At 40.6% G+C, this 16,801-nt stretch overlaps 1 protein-coding gene across 2 annotated transcripts in view; it reads right to left on the bottom strand.

Annotated features, from left to right (window-relative positions):
* ZC3H7A (zinc finger CCCH-type containing 7A) overlaps nt 1–16,801 on the bottom strand; it is a 137,800-nt gene that overhangs the window by 57,827 nt on the left and 63,172 nt on the right. For both annotated transcript variants that reach the window (XM_053694453.1, XM_053694454.1), the window contains 7 exons: nt 15,909–15,976; nt 14,973–15,162; nt 13,733–13,879; nt 6,363–6,559; nt 5,588–5,688; nt 3,540–3,721; nt 2,772–2,845 (listed from right to left, as the gene is read on the bottom strand). In XM_053694453.1, the coding sequence (XP_053550428.1) occupies nt 2,772–2,845; nt 3,540–3,721; nt 5,588–5,688; nt 6,363–6,559; nt 13,733–13,879; nt 14,973–15,162; nt 15,909–15,976 (959 nt within the window). The remainder of the gene's footprint in view (nt 1–2,771; nt 2,846–3,539; nt 3,722–5,587; nt 5,689–6,362; nt 6,560–13,732; nt 13,880–14,972; nt 15,163–15,908; nt 15,977–16,801) is intronic.

The following is a 16,801-nucleotide window of genomic DNA, read 5'->3' as shown; positions in this document are numbered from 1 at the left end:
GTCCGGTCCACGGCGTCATCCTTACTTGTGGGATATTCTCTTCCCCAACAGGAAATGGCAAAGAGCCCAGCAAAGCTGGTCACATGATCCCTCCTAGGCTCCGCCTACCCCAGTCATTCGACCGACGTTAAGGAGGAATATTTGCATAGGAGAAACCATATGATACCGTGGTGACTGTAGTTAAAGAAAATAAATTATCAGACCTGATTAAAAAACCAGGGCGGGCCGTGGACCGGACACACCGTTGGAGAAAGTAATTTATCAGGTAAACATAAATTCTGTTTTCTCCAACATAGGTGTGTCCGGTCCACGGCGTCATCCTTACTTGTGGGAACCAATACCAAAGCTTTAGGACACGGATGAAGGGAGGGAGCAAATCAGGTCACCTAAATGGAAGGCACCACGGCTTGCAAAACCTTTCTCCCAAAAACAGCCTCAGAAGAAGCAAAAGTATCAAACTTGTAAAATTTGGTAAAAGTGTGCAGTGAAGACCAAGTCGCTGCCCTACATATCTGATCAACAGAAGCCTCGTTCTTGAAGGCCCATGTGGAAGCCACAGCCCTAGTGGAATGAGCTGTGATTCTTTCAGGAGGCTGCCGTCCGGCAGTCTCGTAAGCCAATCTGATGATGCTTTTAATCCAAAAAGAGAGAGAGGTAGAAGTTGCTTTTTGACCTTTCCTTTTACCAGAATAAACAACAAACAAGGAAGATGTTTGTCTAAAATCCTTTGTAGCATCTAAATAGAATTTTAGAGCGCGAACAACATCCAAATTGTGCAACAAACGTTCCTTCTTCGAAACTGGTTTCGGACACAAAGAAGGCACGACTATCTCCTGGTTAATGTTTTTGTTAGAAACAACTTTTGGAAGAAAACCAGGTTTAGTACGTAAAACCACCTTATCTGCATGGAACACCAGATAAGGAGGAGAACACTGCAGAGCAGATAATTCTGAAACTCTTCTGGCAGAAGAAATTGCAACCAAAAACAAAACTTTCCAAGATAATAACTTAATATCAACGGAATGTAAGGGTTCAAACGGAACCCCCTGAAGAACTGAAAGAACTAAGTTGAGACTCCAAGGGGGAGTCAAAGGTTTGTAAACAGGCTTAATTCTAACCAGAGCCTGAACAAAGGCTTGAACATCTGGCACAGCTGCCAGCTTTTTGTGGAGTAACACAGACAAGGCAGAAATCTGTCCCTTCAAGGAACTTGCAGATAATCCTTTCTCCAATCCTTCTTGAAGAAAGGATAGAATCCTAGGAATCTTTACCTTGTCCCAAGGGAATCCTTTAGATTCACACCAACAGATATATTTTTTCCATATTTTGTGGTAAATTTTTCTAGTTACAGGCTTTCTGGCCTGAACAAGAGTATCAATAACAGAATCTGAGAACCCTCGTTTTGATAAGATCAAGCGTTCAATCTCCAAGCAGTCAGCTGGAGTGAGACCAGATTCGGATGTTCGAACGGACCTTGAACAAGAAGGTCTCGTCTCAAAGGTAGCTTCCATGGTGGAGCCGATGACATATTCACCAGATCTGCATACCAAGTCCTGCGTGGCCACGCAGGAGCTATCAAGATCACCAACGCCCTCTCCTGATGGATCCTGGCTACCAGCCTGGGGATGAGAGGAAACGGCGGGAATACATAAGCTAGTTTGAAGGTCCAAGGTGCTACTAGTGCATCTACTAGAGTCGCCTTGGGATCCCTGGATCTGGACCCGTAGCAAGGAACCTTGAAGTTCTGACGAGAGGCCATCAGATCCATGTTAAACACTAAAAAACTCTAAGCCATCTCCGTGGAGATGTTGCCTGTACAACGGCAAAGAGAATGACTGGGGTAGGCGGAGCCTAGGAGGGATCATGTGACCAGCTTTGCTGGGCTCTTTGCCATTTCCTGTTGGGGAAGAGAATATCCCACAAGTAAGGATGACGCCGTGGACCGGACACACCTATGTTGGAGAAATTGCCATCTCAGCTAACCCCGCCCATCGTGGGCGTTACAAAATTAACCTCCCGGTCGGCTAAATGTATTCTAAAGCCGCCGGGAGTAAAATAACAAAAAACACAACACCTATTGAGCCATAAGTCTCCTCGTCCCCAGTGCCTGCTATTACTGCCAATAATAAAATGATCCCCCTAGCAATAAGAGAATGTCTTTTGTCTCATAAATATATTTTTAAGTGCCATCTTTTTTTCTGCATATGTGTCCCAGAAAAAATAAAGTCAGCACTTACCTTTAGACTTCTGCCAGGCAGCAAGGCAGCTCACTAGGTTTGAGAGGCCAGTTCCCTCACATGGACCTGTGTAAGAAACAAAGACTGAGTAATCTTACTCAGGCTTGCAAAGTTAGGGAAGCATTAAATACATGGGAGGTGCAGTGAGGATTGTACCCCACAAGTTCTGATTGCTTAAAAGCCACCACTGCTCCACTGAAGAGACTAATATGGACTACGGCTACACCCTAGGACAAATCAGAACAATCTTGCACTGCTGAAAAATAATAAAATCTTGCTAGAAGAATCTTCTTTCAAACACCTAAACTTTACCACTTCCTTGCTCTAACGTAGGCAAAGAGAATGATTGGGGTTGGAGGGAAGGGAGGTGATATTTAACAGCTTTGCTGTGGTGCTCTTTGCCGCCTCCTGCTGAGCAGGAGTGATATTCCCAATAGTAATTAGATGATCCGTGGACTCACTGTGTCATTAGAAATAAACAGGGTTTCAATTTTACTGGCAAATTGAATAAATTGAAACTGAATAAATAATTACTTGGGATTGAGATGCAGCCGATTCTGGTTTAGAACATATTTTGGACTCGAGGACAATGGTTTCAAAAGAAATACCTAGAAGATCAAAAACAAAAATAGGCTATTATTCAAATTGTTATACTCAAAGGTTTTTTTTACACTATAGGGAAAATATAAATTACCTAAATAATAAAGCAAATCCCCGAAAAGCCAATAGGATTTATATCTGAATTCACATTAAAGAAACATGAATTAAACTCTCATGGTTAAGACAGAGCAGCACATTTAAAGTGCTTTTCAATTTATGTTGTTTTCTTGAAAAAAATACATAGGTAGGCTTAGGGACAGCAATGTACTACTGGGAGTTGGCTGGTGATTGGTGGCTGCACATATATGACCCTTGTCATTGTCTCACCTAATTTCTCAGCTAGCTCCCAGTAGTCATTGGTGTTCTGGAGCTGATAGCACAATAATAAAATGCTCTAATGCATTAGTTTGTTTTTGCACTCTTATGTCACTTTAAGGTTTGTACAACAGAACATTATTCTAGTTAAATAATTATCACTCAGAATATACAGAATTAATAAACTTTTTTAAATCTACAACAATTATTCTTGACTCAGCATAACTGACCATACAGTATGGTACGTTATATAAAAAATATAAAACCAAAGCATTTATCTGTTGTGCAAAGTTGCCCTCATTGTTTCTTATCCCTGTAAAGCAGATATTGTAGTTAGTGATTTGGAGAGGACAGATCGCTCGCTGTGCTGCAGTAAAATCTTCACACCTGTCTCTTTTTGCATTATCCAGACTCTAAGCTCCACCATGCTATGGGCGTAAAAACAGTCATCTTCTCGTAAGCATCCGTAACGAACCTCGTGTCGGCATAAATCTAACACTAAATGGTTGTTAAAAGGACGGATCTTGCAATATTTTACGGTTGTTTCCATCAATCTGTGAACAAGGCACCTATTAAAAAAAGAAGAAAAATATATGTAATCTACATTAAGTGCACTTATTTCACTATGCATCAATAATCAAACATGGATAATCAAATTCTTTAAAGGATTTTGTTTTTTTTTGTATAGCGCCACAAAATTCTGTAGCACTGGGTATTAAGTAGAGGTATACAATCAATGACAAAGATTTGTAATAAGATACAAATCATAACAACAGACTAAACAGGTTAATACAGGAGGATGAGGGCCCAAACCTAGAGGCAGAACTTTTTTTAACTTACTGTGATGACATTTTTTTAGTCAAAAATTTTCTGCAGGTCATTTTGAAATTAAATACAATTTTAAATTAGGCAGTTATACTAAAGCATCAGCTCAACTGCAAAATACTGATTAACTGGAGAATAAAGCAATTTTTTAAGTTTTATATATTATATTGCAGCAGTTAAAGGGACATGAAACCCAGAAAAATTATTTCATGATTCAGATAGAGAATACAATTTTAAACAACTTTCTAATTTACCTCTATTATCTAATCTGTTTTATTCTCTTGGTATCATTTGTTGAAAAAGCAGCCGTGCACTACTGGTTTCTAACTGAACACATGGGGGAGACAATGACAATCAGTTTATATATGCAGCCACCAATCAACAGCTAGAACCTAGGTTCTCTGCTGCACATGAACTTTCCTAGATAAACATTTCAGCAAAGGATAACAAGAGAAAGAAGCAAATTAAATAATAGAAGTAAATTGGAAAGTTGTTTGAAATTGTAATCTCTATCTGAATCATGAAAGAAAAATTTTGGGTTTCATGTCCCTTTAAAAAGAAGTCATCAATGCACTGTTGGTTTGCAGTGCTATCCCGTATTTGAATGTTCTCTACAAACAGTGCTTCCCTGTGGCTGCACTGTGTTAAGGAAAATGTACACAATGCAGCCAGAGTGAAGCGCTGTTTTAATCAGAACAGCCTGTTGGGGAACAGCCTGTTGGAGAACAGCCTGTTGGGGAACAGCGCTGCAAAGGAAAAGTGCCAACGGTTCCCTCATGTGTCCCATTCTTTCAGCAGACATGCTGCATTTTCTGCGATGACATCTCAGATCACAGCATGTTCTTCCTCGGGTGCTCCGAAGAGCTTACTCTACAGGCTAAGGGTGCAAGACATAAGGGTTGGGGTAGCTTGTCATGTGGATTGTAGTTGCAGCAGCGAGTCAGATGGAAAAACAAAGGACAGATAGTGAGGCTCTCTGAATAGGTGGGTTTTCAAAGAGCGCCTGAAACTATACAAGCTTGGAAGACAGGAGCAGTGCATGAGAAGTCTTGGAGGAGAGAGAGGAAAGTAGAAATTATAGGAGTGGAGAGATGTAGGTCAGAGGTTAATCGAAGGAGGAGGGCCGGGGAGTATTTTGAGATATAGTTGAGAGTGAAGATGATGAGTGATTTATAGATAAGGACTAATATTTATAACTGTATTTAGGTGTAGGTACTGGCAGAGCAGGGGCAGCTGATACACACTGACAACTTAGGTAGATGAGTCTAGGTGAAGCATTCTTGATAGACTGGAGGGTGTAGAGGAGGAATTTGGGAAGGACACATAGAAATAGGTTGCAGTAGTCTGTCACAAAAGGAGGGAATTAATTACTATTGTTGTAATTTCTTGGGTAAGGAAGGGCAATTTTTTAAATGTTGCATAGGTGTGCACAGCAGGGTTTGGTAAGTGCATGTATGTTTGTGTGTATATATACAAGTGTGACACCAAGACCATGAGGTGTTGAGAATAGTCTCTTCTATAACAAGAGTTCTGTAGCAGTTTTGATTCCCATAAAAGACTTATGTATCCAAGTGATTGATACAATACCAGGTTACGCATCTGTTACTTACTTGTTATCTTCAAAATAATGCTTTGAAACAGGATGTAAACAGTACAAAGAATTCTCCTTATTTTCTTCGCTAATAATTCTAGGTTTATGGTCAAAACATTTCTGGAATAAAGAACAAACAGGGAATATGATCAATGTGCAATTTCGTTTATAGTCTAAAGCATCACAAATCTAACATAAAAATTTTAATTTAGCTAAAACATTTTGAAATATTTATGTGTGGACTATTTCACAAAGTATAAAATAATAAAATGGGGCGATAATTTTTTTTTTTTTTTTTTAAGTAAACTATCTTGAAGACGGCTGATAAATATTAAAAATTTAGGAGGTAGCAAAAACATTGCTGAGATAGCTTGCACACTTATTTAGGAAGCAGAAAAGGTTATTTTCATACACATACATACAATATTCCCATAAGTTAGAATAAAAAGAAAAAAGAAAGAGTCCTAGTTACTCGATTGTGATCTAGAACCGGGTTGTCCATCCTAAGGCCTGAACTGCAATAAGGTCTTTTAATGTTTATTATTAGACTCAATAGCTCCTTATTCAATACTGTTCATCAATGTCTTCCCATCTACAACACACTCCAGTTCTGTGCTAAAAACAATCCAGCGTAACATTTTAATTAATAAAGGCTGTACACCGCTATCTAGCCGGTTATAATTTATGGTTCAATGAATAGACCTACTTAGATGAGAAATATTTTAAATACAGCATCATTTAAAGTGACCATAGCCATTAAATATATATTGTGAAACATGAAGATCACAGTGTACCTCACAGAGAAACATAAATGTGCCCGGGTATTCCTGAAGTAAATAGGGGATAGTTAGGCTGACTTTTCCATTGCCCCCAAACAGACTTTCTCTGCAAAATGCCCCTTTTCTTTCTAGCGTCCATACATCTATTTCTTCTTGACAATACGCAAACGTGCAGTGACCGGGGTACGTGCACTCATTTCCAGCAGCAACATCTAAAAAAACAGGCAGTGATCATTCGAGTGATATATCAGTTGGTGCATTCACTGCAAAATGTTTCATTAATTACAAAAGATTTCTCAGTCACAATGGTGCTTTCCCATCAGTTCATGAGTAATACACAAAATATTGTATATTAAAGGCATATGGATCCAAAAACTTTTCTTTTGTGAGTCAGACAGCTCATATTTTAAAAATGTTTCCAATTTACTTCTATTATCAAATTTGCTTCGTTCCCATTATATTCTTTGATGAAGAGATACCTAGGTAGCATCTGGAGCAAAACAGGGCAGGAAATAGTGCTCCCATCTAATGCTCTCGCAAAACTGCTGCCATATAGTGCTTCTGAAATGGGCCGACTCCTGAGCTTACATATCTGGCTTTCAAAAAAAAGATACCAAGAGAACAAAGAAAATTTGATAATAGAAGTAAATTAGAAAGATGTTTAAAATCACATGCTCTATCTGAATCACGAAAGTAAAATTTTGGGTTTCATATCCCTTTAAAAAAAAAAATTGTTCACACAACCAAAAATAAATGTATTTGCAACATTACAAAAACAAAATTTATGCTTACCTGATAAATTTCTTTCTTTTTTGACACGGTGAGTCCACGGGAACATCAATTACTGTTAGGAATATCACTCCTGACCAGCAGGAGGAGGCAAAGAGCACCACAGCAAAGCTGTTAAATATCAATTCCCTTCCCACAACCCCCAGTCATTCGACCGAAGGAAGAGGAGAGAAATGAAATGACACAAGGTGTAGAGGTGCCTGAGGTTTATATAACAAAAACAGGGAGGGCCGTGGACTAACTGTGTCAAGAAAGAAATTTATCAGGTAAGCATAAATTTTGTTTTCTTTCTTAAGACACAGTGAGTACACGGGATCATCAATTACTGTTGGTAATCAAAACCCAAGATAGAGGACACAGAAAATAAGGGACGGCAAGACAGGTAACCTAAACAGAAGACACCACTGCTTGCAGAACCTTTCTCCCAAAAGAAGCCTAAACCGAGGCAAAAGTATTAAATTTATAGAATTTAGAAAAAGTGTGCAAAGAAGAGCAAGTCGCAGCCTTACAGATCTGTTCTACAGAAGTCTCATTCTTGAAGGCCCAAGAAGTGGACACCGCCATAGTGGAATGAGCTTTAATTCTCTAAGGAGGCTGCTTTCCAACAGTCTTATATGCCAAACGAATAATACTTCTCAATCACAGAGACAGAGAATTGGCAGTAGCTTTCTGACCCTTACATTTTCAAGAAAAGCAAACAAACAAAGCAGAAGACTGACAAAGTCCTTCGTAGTCTGCAGATAGAACTTAAGAGCCCGCACAACGTCTAAGTTGTGTAATAAACGTTCCTTATGAGAAGAGGGATTAGGACAGAGTAGGAACAACAATTTCCTGATTAATATTCCTGTACGAAACGACCTTAGGAAGAAAACCAGACTTGGTACGGAGAACTGCCTTATCAGAATGAAAAATGAGATAAGGAGAATCACACTGCAAAGCTGAGAGTTCAGAAACTCTCCGAGCAGCAGAAATAGCAGTAAGAAAAAAAAACCTTCCAACATAATAACTTAATATCTATGGAATGCATAGGCTTAAACGGAGCCTGTTGTAAAACTTTAAGAACAAGATTAAGACTCCAAGGTGGAGCAACTGATTTAAACACAGGCCTGATTCTGACCAGGGCCTGACAAAAGGATTGTACATCCAGCAAGTCAGCCAGATGCTTGTGTAGCAGAATGGAAAGAGCAGAAATCTGACCCTTGAGGGTAATGACAGATAACCCCTTCTCAAGACCTTCCTGGAGAAAATATAAAATCCTAGGGATCCTGACCTTACTCCAAAAATATCCTTTAGACTCACACCAATAAAGATATTTCCGCCATGTCTTATGGTTAAGCCTTCTAGTGACAGGCTTACGAGCCTGAATCACGGTCTCGATGACCGATTCGGAAAATCCACGCTTGGCTAAAATCAAGCATTCAATCTCCAAGCAGTCAGCTTCAGAGAAACGAGATTTGGATGAAGGAAGGGCACCTGAAGCAGAAGGTCCTTCCTGAGAGATATGCATACCAGATCATGCAAGGCCACGCAGGAGCCATTAGAATCGCTGATGCTCTTACCTGCTTGATACGAGCGATGACTCGTAGAAGGAGAGCAAACGGAGGAAAGATATATACCAACCTGAAGTTCCAAGGAACTGCCAGAGCCTCTATCAGAAAGGCTTGAGGATCTCTCGACCTTGAACCGTACCTTGGGAGCTTGATATTCTGATGAGACGCCAGCAGATCCAATTCTGGTAACCCCTATTTGTTTGTTAACCTGGAGAACACTTCCGGATGAAGTTTCCACTACCTGGGATGGAAATTCTGTCTGCGCAGGAAATCCGCTTCCCAATTGTCCACTCCTGGGATGTGGATGGCAGATAGAAAACAGTTGTGAGCCTCCACCCACTGGATTATCCATGCCACCTCCTTCATTGCTAAGGAACTCCGGGTTCCTCCTTGGTGGTTGATGTAGGCCACTTAGGTTATGTTGTCCGTCTGGAACCTGATGGACCTGGCTAGGGCCAGCTGAGGCCAAGCCATCAAGGCACTGAAGATCACTCTCAACTCCAGAATGTTTATAGGGAGAGCAGATTCTTCCCGAGACCAAAGTCCCTGCGCCTTCAATGAGTCCCAGACTGCTCCCCAACCTAGCAAGCTGGCATCCGTAGTCACAATTACCTACGAGGGTCTCTGGAAACACGTCCCCTGGGACAGATGTTCTTGGGACAGCTACCACGGTAGAGTCCTTTGTAGCTTGATCCAGAACTATTCTCTGGGATAGATCTGTATAGTCCCCATTCCACTGAGCAAGCATGCATAGCTGCAGAGGTCTAAAGTGAAACTGAACAAACTGTACTTTGTCCATGGAAGCCACCATCAACCCGATTGCCTCCATGCAGTGAGCCACTGACAGCCGCCCGCCGACTTTAAGGCCAGGCAAGCGGACAGAATCTTTGTTCTTCGAACCTCCGTCAGAAATATTTTAATAGACAGGGAGTCTAAAATGGTTCCTAAAAAGGTCACTCTTGTAGATGGAATAAGCTTTTCTCCACATTGATTTTTCCATTCGTGGGAACGAAGAAACGCCAACAAGATCTTTGTATGGGATTCCGCTAGTTGGAAAGACGGAGCCTGAAACAGAATGTCATCCAGATAATACGCCACTGCAATTCCCTGAGCCCGAATTACGACCAAAAGAGCCCCCAGGACCTTTGAGAAAATTCTGGGGGGCTGTGGCGAAGCCGAATGGAAGTGCTACAAATTGAAAATGTTTGTCTAGATAAGCAAACCTCAGATATTTGTGATGATCCCTGTGAATGGGAACGTGCAGGTACGCATCCTTAAGGTCTATGGTAGTCATAAATTGACCCCCCCTGGATCAGAGGAAGAATGGAGTGGATAGACTTCACCTTGAAGGACGGCACTCTGAGGAATTTGTTTAGAAGCTTTAGATCTAGAATGGGCCTGAAAGTCCCCTCTTTTTTTGGAACTACAAACAGGTTGAAGTAAAACCCAAAACCCTGTTCCTGACCTGGACAGGTACAATCACTCCCAAGAGGGTAAGGTCCTCTACACATTTCAAGAACGCCTTTCTTTTTATCTGGTCTACAGATAATCTTGAGAGGTGGAACCTGCCCCTGGAAGTGAAAAGTCTTGAAGTCTAACTTGTACCCTTGGGACACTATGTCCACTGCCCACGGGTCTGGAACATCTCGCTCCTAAGCTTGCGAGAACTGAGAGAGTCTGCCCCCCACTTGATCCAATCCCAGATCGGGGGCAACCCCATCCTGCTGACTTAAGATTCAACAGCGGGCTTCTTGGATTGCTTCTCCGATTCCAGGACTGACCAGGCTTCCAGGAAGGCTTGGATTGTTCCAGTTTGGTAGAGGCAGGGGAAGACTTACATCTGAAGTTACGAAAGGAACAAAAATTGTTCTGACGTCCCTTAGATTTATTCTTTTTGTCTTGAGGCAGAAAGTATCCTTTACCGCCCATGATATCGGAGATAATCTCAGCCAAAGCTGGCCCAAACAAGGTCTTACCTTTGTAGGGAATAGCCAAAAAGTTTAGATTTAGAAGAAACATCTGCAGACCAAGACATAAGTCATATCGCTCTATGCGCTAAAATAGCAAAACCAGATATTTTAGCTCCCAACTTAATGACTTGCAAGGAAACATCAATTATAAAGGAGTTAGCTAACTTAAGAGCCTTAAGCCTATCCTGAATTTCCTCCAAGGGAGTTTCAGTCTGTAAGGACTCAGACAAAGCGTCAAACCAATAGGCTGCAGCACTGGTTACTGTAGCAATGCACACCGCCGGTTGCCATTGTAACCCCTGATGAATATATATCTTCTTTAAAAAGGCTTCCAGATTTTTATCCATAGGATCCTTGAACGAGCAACTATCCTCAATGGAGATAGTAGTTCTCTTAGCCAAAGTGGAAATCAACCGTTCCACCTTAGGAACCGGCTGCCACGAGTCCCTGAAGGAGTCAGCTACCGGGAACATCTTTCTAAAGACAGGGGAGGGGGAAAAGGGAATTCCTGGTCACTCCCATTCCCGGTTGATAATCTCTGTGGCACGGTCTGGCACTGGAAATACCTCCCCAGACGAGGGGACATCAAAGTATCTATTTAATTTGCTAGACTTTTTAGGGTTGACAACGATAGGAGGATCGGAGTCGCCCAAGGTAGCTGAAACCTCCTTTAAAAGACATGGAGGTGCTCAAGCTTGAATCTGAAGGAAATCACTTCAGCATCAGATTAAGGAATTACACTATCCGAATCTGAGATTTCACCCTCAGAAGCTACCGAAGTATCCTCCTCCTCCGATTTACGCAAAGAAGTCCGGTCAGCCTGAACAGGATCTGATACCTTGTCTGATTCTGTAATGTTCCTCTTATGCTCCCCCTGCAGCATGGGAATGGCTGCTAGTGCCTCAGATACCACCGAAGATACCTGGGTAGAAATCTCAGTCTTTAAAAATACTCCATCTGGAGTTTGCGAGGAACCGCTGGGCACTGCATGTGACGTCGCTGCCGATTGGGGCAAATTAGGGAGAGGCTGTGACAACATCTGGACGGACTCATCCTGAGGGAATGGTGGCTCTGAATCAAAAAGTTTGTCCTTATATAACCGAGTTCTATCTTTACAAGAACTGCAAACAGGTAAAGGAGGCTCTACTTGGGCCTCCAAACAGAGCTTGCACAAACTAGAAGGATTAGACTCTGGTCCATTTTGCACAAGAATTATACACAACTTTCTTTGACAAAATAATGATATTAAGAAAAAATGTTACTGTCACTTTAAAAAATAAACCCAAAAAACTTTCAGAAATTTTTTCCTTGTTTATTTCAAGGATGAATGTCTCAATTCAAAATGATATAAACGTAATTACTGTTACTGTTTTACCCTGTTTATTGACTCCTTAGCACCTCTACACCTCAGCATTATGCTGAGGTGCCTACCTGCTCCTTCCAACACGGACTGAAACTGTGTCCTTCGATCCGCAGCAGAAACGAGATGTGACAGATGCAGAAGGTCCAAACAGAGAGGGCAACTTACTCCTCTCAACAAAAACGGCGCCCCCTTAATGGTGCCCTGTCCAGAACAACAAAATAAGTAGTTATTAATAGCCCCTGCATAAAAATGACTGCATAAGTAAGCAGTTCAATCTGAGCCACCAAATAAAAAATATAAAAGTTTTTCTTATTTTCCCTTACACTACTGCCACACAATAGCCTGCCCCTGCCATAAAACAACCCTGATTCTCCGGATTAACCCAAAAATGCAGATATGTATTATTAAAGTGCCATAAGGATTCATAGAATAAAAATGGCACTTACCTGCATTCCTGACTGTCCGGCAGGGAGACAGTACCCCTGGTATGAGAGGAAGCCACTCCTCACAGAGACCTAAGAAAAAGAAATGGACAGAGTAAGCCTACTCTGGCATTCTGAGATAGGGCAGCAACCTGTTAAGAAAACGCAGTGAGGCCCACCCCACAAGATTCTAAATGCTTTAAAGCTACCACAGCCCTACTGAAGAGATTAACGTGGAGTAGAGCTATACCCAAATTGTGATGGAAGATCAGATCAGTCCTGCCCTGGCTTAAAATTAAAAAAAAACCTTGATAGAAAAATCTTACAGACACCTATTACTTCACCTCCTCCTTGCACTGAAGGCAAAGAGAATGACTGGGGTTGTGGGAAGGGAAGTAATACTTAACAGCTTTGCTGTGGTGCTCTTTGCCTCCTCCTGCTGGCCAAGAGTGATATTGCCAACAGTAATTGATGATCCCGTGGACTCACCGTGTCTTAAGAAAGAAAATCCATTTTTTCATTCATAAAAATAGTTCTGGGCATTTTATGTCTCAATCACACTCACATAGGTGCAGATAAGAACAATTAACTATGAAATATACATTATAAACATTTAAGGAAACATTTGCAGACTTTAATGTTCCTAATGTTGAAAAAAACTTTTTAGCTATAAATAAAATATTTTAAAGAGAACTAGGATGTGAGTACTTTTAATGTTTACATTTGAAATTATATTCAATATTCTGTTTTAAATGTTCAGGTTGGATAGCCACAAACACACAAGCATCTGGAAATCTGTGAGCATATTTACTATTAAAGGGATATGTTACACTAAATACATTTTATAGGCATAATACTAAGGTTATTCCCTACCTCCCTCTGAAATTTAGCTTTCACTATATTCCAGTACTGGTGTGTTTGCACATGTTCAGCAACTCTCCTTCAGGTACCAGCAGTGTAAACTAGGTTCCAAAATGGTAGCACCCATGGTTAGAGGGAGGTGCATGAGAAGTGTTTATTGTCCCTTTAAGCATCATTAGCGAATGTTACTACTAAACCTTTGGAGTTGTGATCTCAGTTGTATTAATGGTACACCTCTGGTCATCAGACAGTGCCCCCTGGTGGTTTGTTACTGCTGCTACCATGCTTGGTGTTTCAAGACTGGGTACAGTGACTGTTGGTGCCCCACTAGTCTTGTGCTGCAGTCACTAAGCCAGCAGAGTCCTCTCAGACCCACACCCCATGTAAAGAACAGCACACTACCTATGACATCACTATACACAAAACCTACCTTTACATATATAGAAAGGCCCCACATACTGGTTCTTAGTGGGCCTCGGTCTGATTCTTTTCCATGATTTGTCTGCTGAGCTTGTAATTCTCCCCAGGAGTATGTCCTTCTTACATTTCTGATCTAAAGTGGTATGATTACTAAGGCCTGTAGACAAACAACATGTTATAGGAGAAACTGAAAAGTATCTTTTTTTACTCCTAGTAAATAAACAATGTAACACTCGTACATTTTGTTATGTGAGAATTAATGGTCAAATCTCCTTTGCAATTAGAATACCCAGTGCTCTAGATTGGGGGAACATGAAAGCTTACTGTGATATAAAGAAAGTTGTCTCAGACCCACAGAAAGAGTTCAAATATGTCACTTTATGTGCTCTTGTCATAAATATCTTAAAAGTTCTATTCTGAAGGAATTATGGGACATACAGGTTAAATTAAACTTTTATTGTTCAAACAGGGCCCGTAGAGCCTACAATTTAAACACAAACAAAAAAACATTAAATTTTTAAATTATATTTCAAATGTACCACTTACTCTTGGTTTGTTGAAAATTAGCTCCTTTCCTTGAGAGCATACTGAGGTAGGTTCAGGAACGTGCACATGTCTTGAGCACTGTGTGTCTGTAGCAATGAGTTTAACAACCTGTAGAGGGAGCTTTAGAGTGAAGTATTTTCACCAATAAGATAAAACAACGGCAAATTAAGCTGTATAGCTAGAAGCACTATATGGCAGCACTGTTTGTAATAATGTTATACATATAGTGCTGAAAACACGTGCCCGCTCCTGAGCCTACCTCAACAGAGGAGACCAAGAGAAAGAGGTAAATTGGTAATTTTATTTAACTGAACAGTCTTTCTGAAGCATAAAAGTTTTGCTTTAACTTTCACTATAATAAAATAATGCCCAAGTTCTGTCTCTATTTGTCTGGCATTAGGAATTCTCAAGGAGCTAATGACAGGCGTAAATAATGCCAAATGATTAGGAGCCAGAGGTCAGGACAATGGTTTGCACGACTATTAATACAACTCTAAACTAGCGCCAATTGGCACGGCCAGTAATACCTAATGCATAAACGTAGATTCCCTTTCAACCATTCCTTCCATTTCTGTATCCTCTGTTTACTTTGCACATCACAAGCAATTATATAACCCTAGAGGACCAGAATTACACATGACAAACTACACTACACAAATTACTCAAGACAAACTGAGTTAGGCAATAAGCAAATCTCTGCTTACCCGCTTTGGTAAAACACAACTGACACGCCTGCTTGAATTCATGAGTTTCTTCCAGCGGATTGGTATTTATCAAGGGTACATTATTTGAAACTGGCAGAGCTTCGTTCCCAGCAATTTCTAACGGTTTTATAGGATTTGCTGAGAATGGTGTAGGGCTGTCATTTCTAAAGAGGTAAGAGGAATCTCCCATCTGCAAAATGACGAAACAATCACTTTAAGGACAATTAAATAAAGTAAAACTGCATAATCAATAAATGCACAATAAAAAGACAATGCAATAGCACTTACTCTAAATTTTAATTGAGTAGTACCTTCTTTTGTGACAAATTTCAAGTTACTTAATTTTGCTGTTACCTTGTATCATGTGACAGCCATCAGCCAGTCATAGACTCATACGTATACACTGTGAACTCTTGCACACGCTCAGTAGGAGCTGGTGCCTCAGAATGTGTGAATATAAAAAGATTGTGCACAATTTGATAATGGAAGTAAATTAAAAAGTCTGAATCATGAAAGTTTATATTTGATTTTAGTGCCCCTTTAAGGATCTTGCCAATAACAGGCACTAGACTAGTGCCCCTTTATGGATCTTGACAATTACAGGCACTAGTGCCCCTTTATGGATCTTGCCAATAACAGGCACTATTGCCCCTTTAAGTATCTTGCCAACAGGCACAGGTGCATCTCCCTCAGTACAGGATATCTTATTTCAAACTTACTACAAGAAGAGGAAAAAAAGAAGTATACTCAGCAAGAAATTGTCTTAAAGAAATGGAATTTATGGATTATTCCATTATTATTTCCATTTTCCTACATTAGGGGTGCATATGTGCCCTCTGATGAGGCAGACTGGGCGTGTAGTACACAACTATTTAATCAGCTACAGACAAGGGGTTCCTAGGCAATATATTCAAACTTGAAAGTGCAGATACTAACGAGAAATGGAGAGGTCTCTGCAACACTCGATTTCAAAGCTCCATTCATTTTTCCTAAAGTTGATAGATCTGAAACAAAAGAAGAGTATTTGAATGGCAAATGGACAGAAGAAACAGTCGCTGAATTAGGCATTTGGTCAAGATCATTTTGGATGGACGTTTAAATGAAGTAAACATTTTATTTGTACCATTAACCCCTTAAACTAAGATGCTATTTGAAGCTATCAAAAGACAGATTATAGTGACAAAACCTTTGAACACACTGTGTACCAGAGCCAGCGATGGCTTCAGCACTTTTAAAATAAGCTATGCTGTCATTTTTCAGGGGATGAGGATTTTTATGGTCATAAAAACAGAATTTATGCTTACCTGATAAATTACTTTCTCCAACGGTGTGTCCGGTCCACGGCGTCATCCATAACTTGTGGGAATATTCTCTTCCCCAACAGGAAATGGCAAAGAGCACAGCAAAAGCTGTCCATATAGTCCCTCCCAGGCTCCGCCCCCCCAGTCATTCGACCAACGGTTAGGAGAAAAAAAGGAGAAACTATAGGGTGCCGTGGTGACTGTAGTGTATAGAGAAAGAAATTTTTCAAACCTGATTAAAAAACCAGGGCGGGCCGTGGACCGGACACACCGTTGGAGAAAGTAATTTATCAGGTAAGCATAAATTCTGTTTTCTCCAACATTGGTGTGTCCGGTCCACGGCGTCATCCATAACTTGTGGGAACCAATACCAAAGCTTTAGGACACGGATGAAGGGAGGGAGCAAATCAGGTTACCTAAACAGAAGGCACCACGGCTTGCAAAACCTTTCTCCCAAAAATAGCCTCCGAAGAAGCAAAAGTATCAAATTTGTAGAATTTGGCAAAAGTGTGCAGAGAAGACCAAGTC

The sequence above is a fragment of the Bombina bombina genome, chromosome 11 (assembly GCF_027579735.1).
Source record: "Bombina bombina isolate aBomBom1 chromosome 11, aBomBom1.pri, whole genome shotgun sequence".
Classification (NCBI taxonomy): domain Eukaryota; kingdom Metazoa; phylum Chordata; class Amphibia; order Anura; family Bombinatoridae; genus Bombina; species Bombina bombina.
This window is presented reverse-complemented; position numbering and strand designations above follow the sequence as displayed.